Source organism: Galeopterus variegatus, unplaced genomic scaffold, assembly GCF_000696425.1.
Source record: "Galeopterus variegatus unplaced genomic scaffold, G_variegatus-3.0.2 Scaffold4722, whole genome shotgun sequence".
Classification (NCBI taxonomy): Eukaryota; Metazoa; Chordata; class Mammalia; order Dermoptera; family Cynocephalidae; genus Galeopterus; species Galeopterus variegatus.
Window position 1 is genome coordinate 60,046 of NW_007730833.1, and position 19,747 is coordinate 79,792.

At 37.3% G+C, this 19,747-nt stretch overlaps 1 protein-coding gene across 1 annotated transcript in view; it reads left to right on the forward strand.

The window, feature by feature from the left end:
- Positions 1–19,747, forward strand: part of PIK3C3 (phosphatidylinositol 3-kinase, catalytic subunit type 3) — a gene marked incomplete at its 5' end in the record, with an annotated part of 125,367 nt that overhangs the window by 58,189 nt on the left and 47,431 nt on the right. The window contains 6 exons of the mRNA XM_008588221.1: positions 738–843; positions 2,388–2,504; positions 6,069–6,200; positions 9,564–9,692; positions 10,363–10,432; positions 11,952–12,016. Of these exons, the coding sequence (XP_008586443.1) occupies positions 738–843; positions 2,388–2,504; positions 6,069–6,200; positions 9,564–9,692; positions 10,363–10,432; positions 11,952–12,016 (619 nt within the window). The remainder of the gene's footprint in view (positions 1–737; positions 844–2,387; positions 2,505–6,068; positions 6,201–9,563; positions 9,693–10,362; positions 10,433–11,951; positions 12,017–19,747) is intronic.

Genomic DNA, 19,747 nt, shown 5'->3' on the forward strand with positions numbered 1-19,747 from the left:
CGAGGCTTGCGATCCCGTCGCCGGTCCCCGGTCCGGTACGGGGGCAACACTGAGGGTTGCGATCCGTTGCCAGACATGGAAAAAAAGACAAAAAAATAAATAAATAAATAAATAAATAAAGTAGTTAACGTTTACAAAGATATTTAAAATTTCTTTAACTCTCTCAAATCACAGTTTTATAATGGAAAAGTTGAAGATTTTATATATATATTTATATATTTGAGAAATGGAGAAATTGGATGGGAAAGGAAAAACTTAGTTTAAATTTTATTTATCTTTCAAAAGTGTGTTAATGAGAAAAGGAGCTTCAGAGTGGTTTTCACAGTAAGAGAGCCTTGTGTAATACCAAAGGTTATTAAATAGATTATGAAAATAGTAGTTCTTTTTCTTGAGTTACTTGGTGGATACGTGAGCTTAGGTGATTTCTGAGGATGCTTATGTTCTAAGTACCTTAAAAAATAGTAGAAGAAAATATTTTGAAAGCAAAATTTTTAGAAAATTTATGATATTGCACAAATTAAGGCATTACTACTGTTAGTTTATTTCTTAGTGATTATTGTATATGTCACTTCTTAATTTTTTACTTTTAAAAGAGTGGTGATAAAATGTTTCATTATTTCTATGTGATTATTTTTGCAAATGTGAGTTAGTCTGTTTTAATGAAAAGACATAAATATTTACAAAATGAGTCTGAGTTTGATTTCACATCATATGAATGACTTAAACATATTTTAAAGGTATGTGATAGTAGAATGTGAAGATCAAGATACTCAGCAGAGAGATCCAAAGACCCATGAGATGTACTTGAATGTAATGAGAAGATTCAGTCAAGCATTGTTGAAGGTAAGCATTCATGTGGGGGTTGACAAACTGCAGTATTTTTTTAAAAAAATTTAATTTTATTGGTTATGCATATTCCTGGGGTACAAAGCTGACTGTTACCACTTGTGCCAAAGATGTAATGGCCAGGTCAGTACTATCAGCATGCCATTAAATGGTTGAAAAATCAAAAGAAGAATAATATTTTGTGATACATGAAGATTATTTAAAATGCAAATTTCAGTGTTCTTAAATAAATTATTGGAACATAGTTACACTCATTTGTTTTCCTATTGTTTATGGCTGCTCTTGTACTACAATAATAGTTGAATAGTTGGAATGGAAACTGTATGGACAGCAAGGCCTAAAATATTTACTCTTTGGTTCTTTATGGAAAGTTCGTTGATCCCTGACTTAGTGAAATAAAATTTTACATGAAATAAAAAAAATGTAGGGTTTTCCTTTCTTTTTTTGCTTTCTATTTTTTATTTTTCTTATCATAACTAGGTACATTCTCAATAATCTGGCAATGGTCATATTGCAGATAATTTCTATGTAACTTATATTTTTGCTTCTTCAACAGTTTTGGGAGATGTAAGGCCATTTTTCCCCTGGTGTTTTTTTGATTCTTAAAGCAATGTCACAGTTCAGCAAGCAGAGGGCACAAGAGCAATGTAAAGAAAACACATTCATCTGACTTTGCTACAGAAATATTTCGTTTCATAGCATCTTTTATCTGCTGTTTTATGTTTCATCTTCTTAAATTTTTAAGTCATATGATATTAAACACTTTGAAATTAACCTTTTATATAGTTCTCAGAGCTTAGAGCTTCTCAACATCAAACTGATTGGCATATAAGCCCTTGGTCTTCTCTTCTAATCCTACTTCTGTCTATTTACAGCCTTTGTCACCCTGTGAAGACATTTCAGTTTCTCTGATCTTAAAGTTTTTCACCCTTGAAATGGTGATAATATTTGCCCAGTTGCCTACACCAGGGTAATTGGAGGATTAAATGAGAAAATGTATTTTACAATATTTTATGAACCGAGATCACTTCATAAGACTTTATAGCATTTAGTTTTTATGACATATTTTATTAAGCAAGCATGTAAAAGTATTGTGCTATTTGAGTATTTTTCTTCCTTTTTTTTTTTTGGTATATTTTTCATTCTTTGAAGATAGTTTGTTTCTGTCATTTATATGCCCAGCATGTTTCTGAAGACCTTACAGGCTTTCAGATATTTTTTTGAATCAATGAGTGAATGCAGTTTAGGGTGAATGAATTCTATTTTGTCACATGGTTGTGTGTGAAAAAAAAGTGCTGTCATGGACAGACCAGTATTTGCTGAGGACTCATAATTTTCAACTGTAGACAAGTTTGTGGTGTTTAACTAAGATAGCAGGTTTCTCATTATCTCTGAATCAAGATAATTAATCTTTTTCAATTTCACTTTGTATTGAAGTTTACAGCTATTACAAGAATAAATAAAGATCATCCATGCTATTAAAGAAACTCTTCTCATTGTGCTACATAAAACTAATTTTCCTTTACTTTAATTCCCTTTAGGGTGATAAGTCTGTCAGAGTTATGCGTTCTTTGCTGGCTGCACAGCAGACATTTGTAGATCGGTTGGTGCATCTGATGAAGGCAGTGCAGCGTGAAAGTGGAAATCGTAAGAAAAAGGTAAACCTATGGGGTTTGCTTTCTGTTTATGACCAGTAGTGGCTTGGCATCATACAATACTGAGTTTTTGCTACGAGTCCATATTTTTATCTGTGATGCATTACTGCCTGTCATTTTAGAATCTTAGTACGTTAGAATATATTTGTATGGAACAGATTTCTAGAGATCATTTAGACTAGAATTCTTCTGAGAAAACAAAAGTCCAGAGTGACTTGCCTAATGTTGCAGAACTGGTTGTTAGCAGCAACACTGGCTTTGTACCTGTTCTTCTCGCTAGTACATTGATTTTTCTCTCAACTGTGAGGCTTCCACTTGATGAGTAGAATAGATGGGTATTTTTCATATGTTAGTTTTTCTGATCAGTAGCCTAAATGATGTGAAAGATTCACTTAATATCATCTCTTTTCCTAATCCTCTTAGATAACAGGCGGATCTTTCTTGGCGACCTTTGTAAAACAGTTCAACATATTTTACATTTATTCTCCAGACGTAAGAGAGGAAAGATGAAGAATTGAGTCAGAAGTTCAAAGGCAATGGATAAGGTCTAAAGAGTAATGCTAGCAGAGACGTGTATAAGAAATAATGTTCACCAAGTTAGAAAGGGGAAAATAGGCTTAGGAGAAATACATTTTTATTGAGTTGACACTTTCTTTGTTCTTGAGAAGAATCACAAACCATGATCAGATAAATAAAGTAAATCCCCCCTTTTTTTTTCCCTCTAGAGCATCTCTTAGAGGTATCTGTGTGAGAAGCAGCATGCTCTCAAATGGAGCTTGTATCTGAAATTGCAGTTTGTCCTTGTGTCAGAGGCTCTTTTATTTAGCAGACACATGAGCCTTTTGGTTACACCTCAGTTTTAGCTGTCCTAGAGGATGACTGTCTATTTGAGACATTACTCAGAGCTCCCCAACATAAATTTTGTGTTTGCCACATAACCTATGTTTTAAGTCAGACCATTCCAAATATAGTCTCAACATTGGTTAAAACTCTTTTTAGACATTTTCTCATGATATGGTAAAAGACAAACTTAACTTTATTTACATAAATTTACTAAAAACAAGCCCTGGCATTGTGGAGAAATGTAAACATGGCTGTCTACTACCATTATTTGCATTATTACTAGTAATAATTAAATGCCTACTGCTAATAATTTAAAATCATATATAACATTTTTCCATGCCTCAAAATTAATTTGGGAGAGAGATATGGCAGGTGCAGCAGAGTTAGATATGTGGCAGGGTAATGCCTGAGTTAATTGTTAAGTGAGTGAAACAAATAGTAATGTTGCTATTTTTTTTTCCTGTGTTGACCTCTAGTTTAGAAAAACTTTCTTTTAGAAGAAGTCTCTGAGTCTAGATATTTGAGTTCTAATAAAAATGTATTTTCCATCAACATTTTTTAAAAAATTAAAGCTTTTATTTTTAATGTTGTAGTCTCTTTTCACTTTGTGGTTCTTTAGGGGCTATTACTCATTTATTTGTTCTACAAATACGTATTGCATTGCTTCCTGTGTGCCAAGCACTTTTCTGCATTCTGGGGATATAGCAGTGAATGTAAAAGTCCCTCTGCTTATGGAGCTTACATTGTTGTTGAAGAAAGTAAACTAAATGAATAAGTAAAATATACAGTATGCTAGATAGTGTTGTGTGCTGTGGGGGACAATAAAGCAGTCAGTAGGAATAGGTGGTGCTGGGTTGAGTAGTAAGGCAATGTTGTACTTGTCAGTAGAGTGGTCAGGGAAGGCCTCATTGAGAAATTGACATTTGAACAAAGACCTGAAGCAAGTGAGGAAACGAGTCCAAGTTTCAGTCAGAGGCGGATAGCAAGTGCAGAGGCCCTGAGGTTGGACCATGTGGGGCGTGTTTGAGAAATGGATGAAGCCCAGTGTATTTTGAGCAAAGAGAGTAGGGTAGTAGGAAATGAAGATAGAGATAATGGGGAAACAGATGGAATATATCCTTATAAGCTATTATGAGGGCTTTGATTTAAACACTGAATAAAAGTAGAAGCTATTGGAGGTTTTGAATGGAAGAGTGACATGATATGACTTTCATTTTAGTTACTGGTTGCTTTTGTTAAAAGACTATAGGGGCAGGCCAGCCCCGTGGCTCACTGTGGAGAGTGCAGTGCTGGTAGCCCTGAGACCTTGGGTTTGGATCCTATATAGGGATGGCCAGTGCACTCACGGGCTGAGTGTGGTGCAGACCACACCGTGCCGAGGGTTGCGATCCCCTTGCCGGTCAAAAAAAAAAAAAGGACTATAGGGGCAAAGGTTGAAGAAGAACCATCAGGAGAGTATTACAGTAATCAAGATGAAAATGATAGTGGTTAGGTCCCTAGGGTTTCCAGTGGTGGAAATGGTGAGAAGTGGCTAGATTTTTCACCCTTTTCTTATTATCTGCTTTCTGGTTGTTTTGTTGTTTATTAGGACTTTAACTGAAATTGATGAAGATAGGATAATTTGAAAGTTGGATTAGTTGACATTACTTCACATTAATTTATCTGGTCATTTATTTGTTTAGGGAGTAGACTTACTGATTTTTGTAAGCATATGTGGAAATTCATACTAGTTTTCTGTTGATTTTGACTTGAACTTTTTATCATTCAGTAGGAGATTTGGAGTATAACTAAAAGGAAATAATTTAGTTTTATGTTTTGGGAGTCCTTGAAACATATTATTTTTTCTTAATTTCCTTCTCTCACTGATTCCAGAGTTCTCTCCTTTGATGTATATATTTTTCAAAGTCAATAGAGTTGAAGTGCATGATGCTACTGGGATTGGCAAGTCAAGTTTTCTCTCTTAAAGAACAATCTCACCTGTTTAAAGAATGCAAGGCTCTCTCAGCTCTGAAAGGAAATAGATTTTTCTTTTGGAGTTGAATACAAAAGTAAAATAAAATAAAATAAACACTGTAGATATGACTAAATGACGAAACTGTTTCATTATAACTTGGATTTTCTCAGTCTCTGAAATCTTGGCTCAATGCAATATATATATGAGCTCAAGAAAATGAATGATGATGATATCTTAGGAAAAGTTTGATCAGGCAGACTCAGTGAAAGGGAAAAGGTAAGGTCCAAGTTTCTTCAAGGGAATTAAATTTTCTTCTTAAACACCAAAAAATGTGCTGGGGCAGCATAACAAAATTCTTGCTTAATATTTGGTCATGCAAAGTCAAGCTTCATATGAGTTAGTTTCTCTCTGTGGCTTCACAAATCTTTGGGAAACAGAAATTGAATCTTTAAGAATTCAACTCGAATATATTCTATTTTTCCTCAGCTGCAGCAGTGAAATTTATTTCTGTCCTTCCTGTGAATGTCCAGCTTTTCATAGTCAAGGGGTTGCTCTTTTTAATTCACGCTGCTGCTATTGTTAGGTGTATATTTTTAAGTGCTTATCTCTTACATGTACACTATCTCCTTTACGGTAGTATCTATATACTTTTACGGCGCTTTGCAGATATTTTATAGTTAATAGAATCAGTTTTTATGTCTTTATTATGTGTTTTTATAAACTACTTTTCCATTTTAACCTAATTAATTTTTTCTGATTTGTTCTCCTAGAATGAGAGACTACAGGCATTGCTTGGAGATAATGAAAAAATGAATTTGTCTGATGTGGAACTTATCCCATTGCCTTTAGAACCCCAAGTGAAAATTAGAGGAATAATCCCAGAAACAGCTACACTATTTAAGGTAATTATTATGGGTCTTTAATCTATATGATTGGAATCTAATTCTTAAAACTAGGTCAGAGACACTACCTTGAAAAATTATTACATTGCAGGGAATATCTGTAATTCTGTTGGATTTAGTAAATGCCAGATGAAAAGGTACCTTTTATTTGTCAGTGGGTTTCAGTTTATGATCTTTTTGTGTTACTGGTGTACAGGCATTTTTATATGAAATGTGTAAAATATTTTTATATCTTTTGGTTGTTTTTTAATATTTAATTCTTTAAACTAATTGTTAATTAGAACCATGGCTACTTTTTGCCATGTAAGCTATTAAAAAAAAAAAAAAAGTAAATTGCAAAACTTATATTGTGCATTCAATTTATAAGTTCAGATGGTTAGATATGAGTTCCAGTCTGACTCAATCTAATATCTGTTCTTATGAACTTTAAGGTTTTCTTATATTTTCAAGTAGCAATTTTTTTTAGTCTTTTTAGTTCAAGCTCAATGTGCTTTCTTTTGGCTGGCCACCAGTTGTACAGGTAGAAACAGCTGATGTAGCTGCATTCTCTAATAAGGTGTAAGGGCCAAAGAGCTGAGCGTCCTTACTTGCAAGCTTCATTATCTGCTGGGCATTATACTGAAAGATTTCTGTGAGATGTGGTGTTTTAGGTTTTGTGATTCTAGTGGTAAAAGGGCATAAGTTGCATTGAACATTACTTTGCATCAGATAAAAAATGGTTCATAAAACAACAACTAATATATATAAAGGGGTGTAATTACAGTAGGAAATAGTTCAGGTTTTTTTTAAGGGTGTGTTTTAAAGCAACTTGTTGCAACTCAACTCGCACAACTGAAACGTAAGTTTCATAAAGCAGTGCTTTATCTTACTGCATGTTAGGGACTAATAGCTTCTGTTCTTTTAAAAATTATCCTATTGCTTTAACTTTTAAGTGTTGTTTACAGCCTATTTAATTGGTTTTAAAATTCATTAAAGTTACATCCTTCAATTTGAAAAATACTGGTATTACAACCTGCAATGAGAAAATACTAGTATAGAAGATACAATGCAAACATTTCTTAGTTTGTGCTTACAATCCACAGGGGGCTGAAATGTAAAAAGCTATACACAAGGCAATATACCTGTAACAACCAGCATTCCTTTGAACTAAAACTCCCAAATAAGGCCAGCTTCTAATATTCCTGTTTTCTACGGTCAAATAAAGAGAAGTGAATTGAAAAGGTAGTTCTATTGTTTTTTTCAAGCAGCATGGAAAAGAACATCTAAGATGTAGAGCAGGTATTGTAAGAGTGGAGTATAAGAATGTGTATCTTGTTAGGTAGATTCTAGACTCATTTTCTCCTTACTTATAGAATATTATAATTGTGCCTTATATACACAAAGTAAATGATCAATATAATATCATGGGACATCTGTTTATCCAAGTGTCCAGTCCTTACTGTTTTCCTTCCATCCCTTAAATATGTGGGCATTCGTGAAAATTCTGACTTGGAATTTAGGAATAATGTTTCTGAGGCAGTTACTTTAGTTATGTAGAGTAACTAGTTATATAGAGTTTCTTTATGTATACTTACTACGTAAATCTTAAGTAATTCTTAATTTTTTTGTCTCGTGATTGCTTTTGAAAATCTGGTGAAAGTGAGGGATTGTGCACTTCAGAAAATTGCTCTTACTCTACACATACACAGAATTTTCTGCATTTAGTTGCAGGGAATCCATGATTTCCTGTTGTCCTTTTATGAACTCTTTAGAGCTGAAAAGGTTAAGCACCATTTTTTCTAGTGTTTTTAAAGAATATTTTGTAGTCCTTAGCATAAGAGCCAAAGCTAGATCTTCATGGGACACTTGCTTGCTTTAGATTTCAGATGAAATCTGAATTTCCTTTTAAATCCGAAAAGGGAAATCACGACAAATATCTTCCTGCTTGTTTATCTTTAAGGGAGATCACTTCCAGTTATTATTCTTCAGCTTTTGTGAACTAGGGTACAAGGTAATTTATAAAATATATTTTTGCCAGGGGTGATAAGGATACTCTAAGGTAATTTAAGGTTCGGAGCAAACAACTAATGCATATAAAAAAGGATGTAATTACAGTAGGAAATTACCATAAGTACTAGAGTTTATAAGTTCTAAACATATAGATTTTGAAGAATTTTTTATGCCTTTTTCCCCATTTTATAGGAAAGTTGAACATACAGCAGAAAGAATTTTACAGTCAACAGCTGTGTACCTACCACTTCCATCCTATCATTACCATTTTGATGTTTGCTTTGTCTTTTTATCCCTCTATTTGATACTTTTTGTGCTATTGTTTCTCTTGGCTTGTGTAAATTAAGGTTATTACCATTTGTTTTCTTTATTTGCCTGAGTTGTTTATTTTCTTTGTATTATTATAAATTCCTATCTTATGTACTTTCCTCTCAGAGATCAAAATAAATAAGGCCTATCTCTCAGAACAGTTTTCTGACCATTTATTTCCAAACTAGTGTTCTCAGCATGCTACTTAATGTGAGGTTTTATATGATTCTCACATTCGAAAGAGAATCTAATTTCTTTATTTTTGGTAGATTTAAATGTATACCTAAATTAATTTAGAAGTTCCATGTAATTGAGGGAAAGATTCTGGGGGAAAAAAAATTATTCCATAATAATATTACAGATATTTGAGATCTCACCTCATTTTATAAATGAGAAATTTGAATCTCAGAACTGCACAAGGGCCGAGCCCGTGGCACACTCGGGAGAGTGTGGCGCTGGGAGCGCAGCAGCGCTCCCGCCGTGGGTTCAGATCCTATATAGGGATGGCCGGTGTGCTCACTGGCTGAGCGCGGTGTGGCCAGTCTCAAAAAGGACCAAAAAAAAAAACTGCACAAGTAGTACTACATTTGCCATTTAAAACCAGGCCTTGTTTACTCCAGTATATCTCTAATAATAAAAATAGTGATGATGGACATGTATAGAATGTCTGCTCTCTCTCAGGCATGGTGCCAGACCCTTGACTTCTGTGGTTTCTGATCACTTTAGTAACTCTGCAGATGAGGTGTTATCTTTATTTTACAGGGGAGGAAGCAAGTTAGAGAATATGCACAAGATCACTGAGCTAGTACCTGGCAGAGCCTGGGTTCATATCCATGACTGATTCCAGAGCTTGTGCAATTTCCACTATGTAATCTTCTGACTGTTTCTTAGCTAGTTCATTTTTCTCTTTAAGTTACCCTGAGTGTCTTACTAATAGCCCATCTTGTTTCTTTAGGTCCTTTTTACTGTGTGTTTAACTTACATGTCACTATTTCCTTCTGTATGTTGTAAATCTTTATGCATAAATTTGAATCCATATTTGAAAACAATGTCTTTGTTTTCCAGAGTGCCCTTATGCCTGCACAGTTGTTCTTTAAAACAGAAGATGGAGGTAAATATCCAGTTATATTTAAGCATGGAGATGATTTACGCCAAGATCAACTTATTCTTCAAATCATTTCACTCATGGACAAGGTGAACATAACCATATGTTGGTGGGGAACATTTTTTCATTTTAGAAAACTGTGATTTAGTACCTTTATTTTTTACATAAGGAGGAGTATTTGTAACATTCAAGTACAGTCCTGAGAAAACTCAACAATCTCCACTTGATCTTGAACAAATTTCATTGTTTTTTTATACTTCGGAATGGCTCTAGTGATGAGTATAAAATGAAACTGTATGTGTTCCATAAAAACTTTTTTTTTCAAATTAAATTCTTTGAGTGCTGGATGTAGTAATTTCCTTCCTCTTAAGTCTATTGCGTCTTTAAAAAAAAAAGAAAGAAAAAGACTTCATCCTTATCCCTGGTTTTTAAAGGAACATGTTTCCCTCACTTTTTTTTTCTTGAGTTCTAAGGTACTTTATGTCCAGAAAGGACTGTATAAAATAGTAGGAGGAACACTATTGCTCATTAAAAACTTCCGACAGAGATTTAGAGTAGATCAGAAATTTGGCACAGCATCATGTAAGTACTTAATAAATTTATTTTGATGATTGAAGTTAAGTAATTAATTTAAAGTTAAGCTTAATGTAGGTTTACCTCCTAAATCTTTATTATATTAAAGTGTTGTAATATATGCCCACAAAATTGTTTTTTAACCTTCTTTAGTTTGGTTGATATATTTTATCTTTTGATTAATAGCTGTTACGGAAAGAAAATCTGGATTTGAAATTGACACCTTATAAGGTATTAGCCACTAGTACAAAACATGGTAAGTTTATTTTACCTCATGATTGTTTATTTCAGTGTCCAAGTATACTTTTCATTCTTCAATTGAAAATTGTTAAAAATGTTAGAGATCAAACTCATTTCTAGCACTGAAGAGCAGTTATGCTGACCTTCCTTCGTTTTTCCCCTTCCTTCCTTCTCATCTCCCCATGCTTACTACAAATTTCATAGTCTTGTTACCTTGGAGAAACAAAATATCTGTTCCAGGTTTTCTGCCATTCTGCTGGCTACTCCCAAATCTTATGGATAGTTTAATTACTCTTCTCATTTTTCTCTCAGAATGAACTTTTCTAAAAAATGCAAATATGCTCCTTTTAGTATCCTACATCTATTTATTTAAGAGCTTTCATTTGCTCTTTGACAAAGGCCAAACACCTTTTCCTAGCTTATAAGTTCTTGCATAGCCTTTTCTTTTGCTACTCTCCCCCTGCTTGCTAGGCTTTAGCCACACTGGCTACCTTCCAATTTCTGTAATGCATCATGCTCTTTTCAGCTTTCTGAAACACCTTTCCTACATAAGATTACCTGTTAGTTTTACTATCCTTGAAAACAGGTGCTAGTCTCCCTTTACTACTCCCTTTCATAGTGCCCTTTCATTCATAGTTTTTATCCCAGTAAAACTTGTAAGTATTAAGATCTATGTAGGCAGGGTCAAGCATCTATTTTTGCTTACTTGGCAAAGTTCTTGCCACATAGTAGAGAAACAACATGACCTGTTAAGTGAATTAATGTGTACTATTCTGTATTTGTGATATAAGAATAAATGAGACATGTCTTACTTTAAAGGTGGAATACATGCAGATTGCTATAATGTAAGGGTCATCAAAACCAGATCATGATTGTTTATGATACTGAAGTATTGCTTTCTTCATTCAGCTTTGATTTTTTAAAAATATATTTGTTGTTTTATGCTCCTGTTGTTGTCCCAGATTTACATTTTCTCATTCTCATTCTCCGACATACCATTCCCTTTCTCTTCTCTTTGGTAAAAAGTTTAATGGATTATTTCTAGCAAGTGACAGAAACATGGAATACTAGACAAAAGGAACCAATGGACATGCATACAACTTTAGGGTCAGGTGATTATATTCCATAATTCCAAATTTCTTAGATTGATTTTAAATTTGGAATATTTTTAACTGGCATATGTTATAAAACTACTGAAAGAAGAATTTTTTTTTTTTTTTACTATCACTTTATAGATAAGAAAGAAGAAATTTTCAATTAAGAAGCTTAGTATGTTACTTTGTTTTCCTCATGTTCAGTAATAGAAATTAGCCTAAAGAAACATATAGTTTAAATCAGCTTAATTTAAAAAAGATTTCCTTGTAGTTACTATGACATGATGCCAGTATAAACTTAATATAGTTTTCACAGACCTTTTTAAGTTGTTCAGATATGGAGTGTATCTATCTACAGATGTAGGCTATTCTTAGCAGAACCTTTATTTTTATTGATTAACCGATAGTTATGCTTAATTCAGTGCATACTTTTCTGTGTAGGTTTCATGCAGTTTATCCAGTCAGTTCCTGTTGCTGAAGTTCTTGATACAGAGGGAAGCATTCAGGTACAGTCTCAATTTTAACGATTTATATAATTTATGAATATATTCTTGTTAATAAAAAATTCAGTCTTTATACAAAGTAAATAGAGTTAAGGAAAGTTTCCTTTTGTCACCTTTCTTTACTCAAGTTTTTTGTTTTCTTTCTTCAGAAGTAAACATTGTTTACAGTTGGAAATTCTTCCATGTTAGTACATATAATGATAAATTGCTTGAAGAATGCATGGCACATAATAGGAGATCAGGGGTTAATTGGTGAACAAACTAATAATTTGTTAAAGTTTATGTGGTTGCATTGTATTCCAAAGTGTGGAAATTTGTAATTAAATCATTAATTGATGAACATTTTGATTATTTCCTGTTTTTGTTGTTCAGAACAATGCTACGGTGATTTTTTTGCTCATACATCTTTTGTACAGTTATTTTCTTAAGACCTCTGTCCTCTTTTTCCAACCTCTTGCTCTTCTTTAATATAAGAAAAGACGAGTAGTTCCTGTGACAAAACAGTGTATATCTTTGGAACTTTTTACCCTTTAAGTACATGGACTAGTTCTTGTCCCATTTAATGGTTTATTTTTGTTATTTTCAAAATACATTTTTCATTATTTCCTATGTAAGAAAAATATATGTAATTAACACAGAAAAAAATGATATGTCTGAGATGGAAGATAATACAGAGTTAAGTTTAATAGAAGGTATTTGATACAGTGTGTTTTTTGCCTTTCCCAGCTTAGAATGTCCCAGTAATTCAGGATGAGGTTGAAATTTGCACAAAACCATTACTCTGATTCACTGGCAAAGCAAATGCTTATGCTGTTCTTTGATTTGGGGCACAGCCATGTGCAGTGGTTAAAAGCTCAGGCTCAGAATATCAAACTGCATGGGACTGAATTCTGGCTATTCATCTTTTCCAGCTGTACAACCTTAAGTGAACTGCTTAATTCTTTATTCAGAAAAGAGTTAACTCTTAGGTGCTAAGTCTATAATAGGCTTTCCTGGGCAAAAATGTTACACCCACATTACTGTTACTTTTTTTTTTTGCTGTTGGAGGAAGTAGTATACTCGGTGTGTCTCCTCACAGGAGTGAGCAAGCTAGGAGCCTTGTGCATGAATTTCTCCAGATTTTTTTTCATGCTGACCCTGTTGTGTATCCTTTCACTGTAGTTAGCTTTAGTTGTAGTGTAACTAAATGTTGAGTCTGTGAGTCCTTCTAGCAAACCTGTTGCTTGTCTTGAGGACCTCCTATCATGCTGACCCTGTTGTGTATCCTTTCACTGTAGTTAGCTTTAGTTGTAGTGGAACTAAATGTTGAGTCTGTGAGTCCTTCTAGCAAACCTGTTGCTTGTCTTGAGGACCTCCTAACGTGTCCTCCAAGCCACAATTTTTGCATCTATAAAATTCGGGTAATAATCAGTAGAACCTAGCTCTAAAGTTGTTCTAAAGGGGACATGAAGAGCTCTTAATATAGGTTCTAATTGAAGTCATTGCTCCATAAAGTTATTGATTATGTTGTTCTGGGTAAGTATGTTTTTTTTTTTTTTTTTAAATGAAGACAGTAACAATTTGTATACTGATTCTTGGCTCCATGTTTGATCTGTTGTGGAAGCGAACTCAGCAAGGAAGCAGTCAAACTCTGGAGAGCCAGAAGTTTATTATGCAAGTGGGCCCAGATGAGCTCGTGCTCTGAAAACTTGGACCCCAAACCTAGGTCTGACAAGGCTTTTTACAAACGGACTCTTCCAGGGCTTTTACATATTTTTTTTTTTCTTTTCTCAGCATTTCAGCTAGCATATGCAGTCTGTGCAGATAAGCTCTTGTTACAGAAGCCAACAGAGCAAGCAGTGATTAATAGCCAGAGCAAGCAAGCATAGTTTCTAGGACAAGATATTACTTCAAGAACAAAGCAGGCTTGTGAGAAAATTATTTCAGCATTTTTCTCAACATTTCCCCACTTTTATGCTCTCTTTAAACTTTTGCGTAAGCATAACCTTATTTGGTATTGCTTTCGGGTCTCAGAGAGGTTTTAGGGAGGTGTAGTCTGTTAAAACTAGCGGACTACTGGCTGTTTTTTTCCAACCAAAGTTACTATGGTGGCATGAATGTAGATTGCCACCATGAGATGTCTAAGAAACATCCTGATGTCAGGAGATAAAGGAGTGTTAATAAGAAATTCTTTTACCCTATTACTGTCTTTTGGGGCTACTGTCATCAATCTTATGGCAAAAAGCAAAGCAAGCAATATAACAAAATTAAAGGCAAGGGGTGACATATGCTTATCATTTCATAAAAATAAAATAGTGTACTTGTTATGTCCTGCGGTGACAAAATCCTCAAGCTTCGGCTGTGTGCAGGATCAGCCAGCCTCTGGAGTGGCTGATGCAGGGCTTGTCAAATCCTTAGGCTTCAGCCATGTGCAAGTGCAGGTGCAGTGACAATTAGCAAGACATCTCTGGAATCGGACCTTGAGCAGGTCAGAGGGATTAGCCTTCATAGACATGAGGTGGCGTCATTTAGGGAGGCTGCCTGTTTCACCCATGTATGGTACAACCAGCAAGTCAGACCTGCAACCTTAACTGTAGTAGGGGTGGTTAGTTCAATTATGTGCAGCCTCGTCCAGATTGGTTTTAAAGGAGCCTTTTTCCAATCTTTTTTCCACGTTGTGTCACCAGTTTGAAACTGATGAGCCCATCTTCCTAAAGGGATAGGAGCTTGTTTTAAAATTGTCTGAGTTTTTTACTTGAAAGTCGTAGCCAATGACTACAAGTACTGTACATCTTTATCTTCCCCCAGCTGGTGAGGGTCCCCCTGCAGTGTAGCTATAAGCGGGGGTGGTCTTCCATACATGATCTTAAAAGCGGAATATACTGTTGGTCCTGCCATACACCAGACTCATAGCAAAGCTAAGGGAAGCATATCTTTCGAGGGAAGCTCCTGTCTCTTGGCAGAGCTTAGCTAATGTGGTCTTTAGGGTCCGGTTTACATGTTCTACTTTTCTTGAACTCTGTGGCCTATATGTTGTATGGAGTTTTCATTTTATTTCCAGCACTTTGGCCAGTCCTTGAATGACCTCTATAATGAATGTTGGCCCGTTGTCTGACCCTATTATCAGAGGGAGCCTGTATCTTGGGACCACTTCCCTTAGAAGGGCCTTTATGATCTCTCGGACTTGTTCTGACCATGTGGGCAATGTCTCAGTCCATCTAGTGAAAGTACATATCATCACCAGCAAGTACTTATAGGCTCTGCAGGATTTTAGTTCAGTAAGTCCATTACCAGGTCCTTGAAAGGTGATATCCTGACTGGCTGAACTCCAGGGGCTGGCCAGAGTCCTTGCATGTGATTTTTGGCAGTCTTTTTTTGGCCTTTAGCAGGTGCTGTTTGGACAGTTGTTTTTTGGACATCTAATCGGCCAGACGGTTTCCTTTATTGATCTTGTCTTTTACAGTGTGTAACAGCCACTTGGGAGGATTCTCAAATTGCCTCAAGGAGCTGAGGAATTTCTTCCTTGTCATTAGTAGTCCCCCCTTTTTTTTGTATAGGGCCCCATGGACTTGCAAGGTTGCAAAGGCATATTTAGAGTCAGTGTAAATGTTGACCTGCTGTCCTTTTGAGAATCCGAATGCTTGAATAAGTGCCCATAGCTCTGCCCATTGCACTGACCAGCCCTGAGGCAAGGACTTCATCTCTATAACCTCTTTATGAGTTGTTACCGCATATCCAGTTCTATTGCTCCTATCCATGAACAGTTCCATGTCTGGGTCAATCAAAGGCAAGTCTGTTAAATCAGGCCTGCTGGAATATATTTTATCTATCCGTTCTTTACAGTTGTGGTCCGGGGAGCCGGACTCAGCAGGCAGGAGCATGGCTGGATTCAGTGTCCGCACTGTTTCAATGCGTACCTGAGGGTTTTCACAGAGGAGTCCTAAATAGTGAATCATCCTGGAGTTTGTCGGCCATTTGTATCCCCAACTGTGGGACCTTTACATTGAGATTTCGTCCAGAGTGAGTTTGTCTGTGTGTAGATCTGGAAGGCTTCACATATTTTTCATAAAACTCAGCAGGTGGCTCGTCAGGCCTCTGGGTTACGATGATTGTTTTGGCACCTGCTTTTTTCCTTTGGAGAAGGGCCTCTCTATATCAGCAGAGTTGATTTCTCCATTCTTCTTCTTTGAAGTCCCAGTTCATCACCATGTCTGGTGCAGTGTCTCTTGCCCGGTCTCAGGATCCGTGGTGGCTGCGGATGCCTGCTATTGCAACCATTGTCTAGCACCAGTCAGGATGCATTGCCGTTCCTTGGTGTTGAAGAGGGTGAGGAGTAGCTGGCAGTCTTCCCAGGTGGGTTAATAGTAGAAGAGGGGCACCCTGGCTGCACACTACCATCTGGATTGATCTGCTGTGGGCCTTCGGTCTCCCATAGGGGCATCTGGAGGGCTGAAACCTGTTAGGCCGAGCGGAGTCGCCTCTCCACCAGTTTAGGACTTTCAGGACTTTTAGGGCTCACTGGTGATGATGCTGGTGGAACCAATGGGACTGACATTGGGGGGCTGTCTGGCACTGGGTGCCTGAGGCCAGGTGTCTCTGCAAGAGTCCCCTCTCCACCAGTTTAGGACTTTCAGGACTTTTAGTGCTCACTGGTGATGATGCTGGTGGAGCCAATGGGACTGACATTGGGGGGCTGTCTGGCACTGGGTGCCTGAGGCCAGGTGTCTCTGCAGGAATGGGGTATGGTAGAGGAAAAAACTCTTCATCAGGATCCCCTTCGTATATATGTTTTTTTGTCTCTCACCCTTTACACTCTGACTTCCGGACTGTTCATGCAGCAAGGACCATACTTTTTCCCTTATGAATGCAGAACCAGACCCAGGGTGGCAGAGTCACGAGTCTATATATGGAAACTGATCTGGGTGTCCTGGCTCCCCTGAAATGACCTTATAAACAGCTCGAAACATTGGGAGGTCTAATGTCCCTTCCGGAAGCCATCCAACCCCAAAGGTAGGCCATTCTAATTCACACAGAATCTGGAATTTCCTGGGGGTCATGTTACTTCCGTACTCCCCAGAGAAGCCTTTCTGAAAATTTTTAAGATATAATTAAGGGCAGTAGGTTTTGAGGCACTTGTCCCCATGTTTAATTCCATCCTCCATTTTTGTCTCAGGCACTTATGTCCTAAATAGCGTTGGTGCTGTCACTCAACTAAATGTCTAACCAAGCAAACAAAGTGAAAAGAGGAGCAGTGGGGTCCAGTTTAACCTAGTTGCAATTGGCGGGGGCAGCCCATTTCACTGACACAGTAATTGATAAAAACACTTTTCCCCACTGCAGTTGGCACAAAGGAGAAAAATACCTACTAGATTTAAATCAGAAACAGAGCATAGCCAGGAGCCCTCCAGGGTGCACCTGTTCATTAGTGGGTATAGTCCAACCAAACAACAGAAGAGGGCTCAGACATTCAGAGAAAGGTAAAGAGGAGTAAGCATTGCCTTGCAGAATTTAGGCTGGGGTAGTACTAGCAGCAGAGACATGGGAGCAAAATAGTCCCCGTGGCCACTTGCCTCTTGCAACTAGAGTCCCCTCTGGTGCCCTAAGCCTTTCAGTTTTTGCCAGTGACCAAATTAGAAATTAACAATGTACCAATGTACCCAGCAGTAAAGCAAGCAACACTTTACTAAAAAGGAGACAGACTAATGTTCATCAAACATGAACAAAGGCTTTTCCTCCGCTGGTGTGGGACCCCTCCCAGTTCCCTCCCTGCTTCAGAGTCACAAGACAGACAAGGATGGGAGCTGCTCTTCTCCCAGAGGAGGAGGAAGACCACACAGGCGTCTGCCTAGCCGTGCCCCTTGTATGGACTGTTGGGCCCATCTTGGCCAAGGTGTACCCATATAAACCCCAGGCTTGGTCCAGTCAGTTTCTGGACTGGAATACCATTATGCCATGCAACGTGACCGCAAAATCACAGGTTAAGACCCACTCAGACACCACTTTTATCACTTGATGCCACAAATATCACACATTCACTCACACTCTCACACGGAAGTTAAATATTTCTCTCCTGTAAACCCTGACCTGAGCTGAACAGAAGGACTTTGCCACAAAGTCCCAGCACAGAGAAGCCCCGCCATAGGGCTTTGACCAGATAGGCCTTAAAGGCCCAGCACAGTAGCTCAGGGACCAATCGGGCACTCAAAGAGGCTCTTTTGGAAAGTGATCAAGCTCCCATTCCGCCTAGAGCTGGGCCTGTATGTGGGGAGGGTGCCTACCTGTCCTGCAAGTAATGATGGGTGGGATTTCTGGCTGGTTTCAGGGACCAATCGGGCACTCAAAGAGGCTCTTTTGGAAAGTGATCAAGCTCCCATTCCGCCTAGAGCTGGGACTGTATGTGGGGAGGGTGCCTACCTGTCCTGCAAGTAATGATGGGTGGGATTTCTGGCTGGTCCTTTCCCTCTGCTGAGTCTGGTCAATAGGAGCTCTTTAGGGTCAGTGAGGTCCCAATGGAACCAAAGCCCCGACAAATAGCCAGGTGGTTCCTCCCTCAGTCCTTCCTGGTGTCACCAATCCAGCCAAGCCGCACGTCCAAACCGGTGGCTCAAGGGGGCCAGTATGAATTGCTTCCGGGCCATGCACCAGAAAATGTTGTTGAAGTGAACTCAGCAAGGAAGCAGTCTAATGCTTGGAGGGTTGGAGAGCCAGAAGTTTATTACACTAGCAGGCCCAGATGAACTCGTGCTCTGAATACCTGGACCCCAAACCTAGGTCTGACAAAGCTTTTTATAAGTGGACTCTTCCAGGGCTTTTATATATTTCTTTCTTTTCTCAGTATTTCAGCTAGCATATGAGGTCTGTGTGGATAAGCTCTTGTTACAAAAGTCAAAAGAGCAAGCTGTGATTAATAGCCAGAGAAAACAAACATAGTTTCAAGGACAAGATATTAACTTCAAGAAAAAAGCAGGCTTGTGAGAAAATTATTTCAGCATTTTTCCCAACAGATCTGTGTAAATAGTTTAGTTGAGTCATAGGGTATTCTTATTATCAACTTTACTTGGTAATTAAAAGTTCTTTTCAAAAATAGTTGTGCCTTTTGTTTTTCTTGTTGCTACACATCCTTGCTTAATCTTAGTATTGCCAGACTTCTCACTTTTGGTATTTCATTGCGTTTTTAGTTTGCATTTCCCTGATTATCCACATGGTTAAGCATTTAAGCATATATGTGTAGACCATTTGTTTTCTCTGTGAAGTCCTTGTTCATATCTTTTGCCCATGATCCTTTTGGGTTGTTGGTGTTTTCTTGTGGATTTATAGGGGTTCTTTATATATTCTAGATACAGATCCTACATCAGACATAGCTGGTGTTTAAAAAAGCTTAAAACATAGGATAAACTTATTTTCTAACAGTATGTTACTTGTATTTTCAAATAATATGCTCTGTTTTTCGTCAACATTTAAATGTGAAAGAATAGGCCAGGTTGGTAATCTGGGGCGGGGGGGATACTTTAATCATAATATTTTCCCCAGTGTTTCCAATTTCTTTGGACAATCTAGTGCATTTATTTACCCTATAATTCATTTGTTCAGTCAGCATCTCTCTTACTGGATTTTTACTAAGCTTGCTTCCTTGCTTATTTATTTATTTATTTATTTATTTCTCTCTCTCTCCCCCTTCCCCCCTCTCCCTCTCCCTCTCCCCCTCCCTCTCTCCCTCTCTCCCTCTCTCCCTCTCTCCCTCTCTCCCTCTCTCCC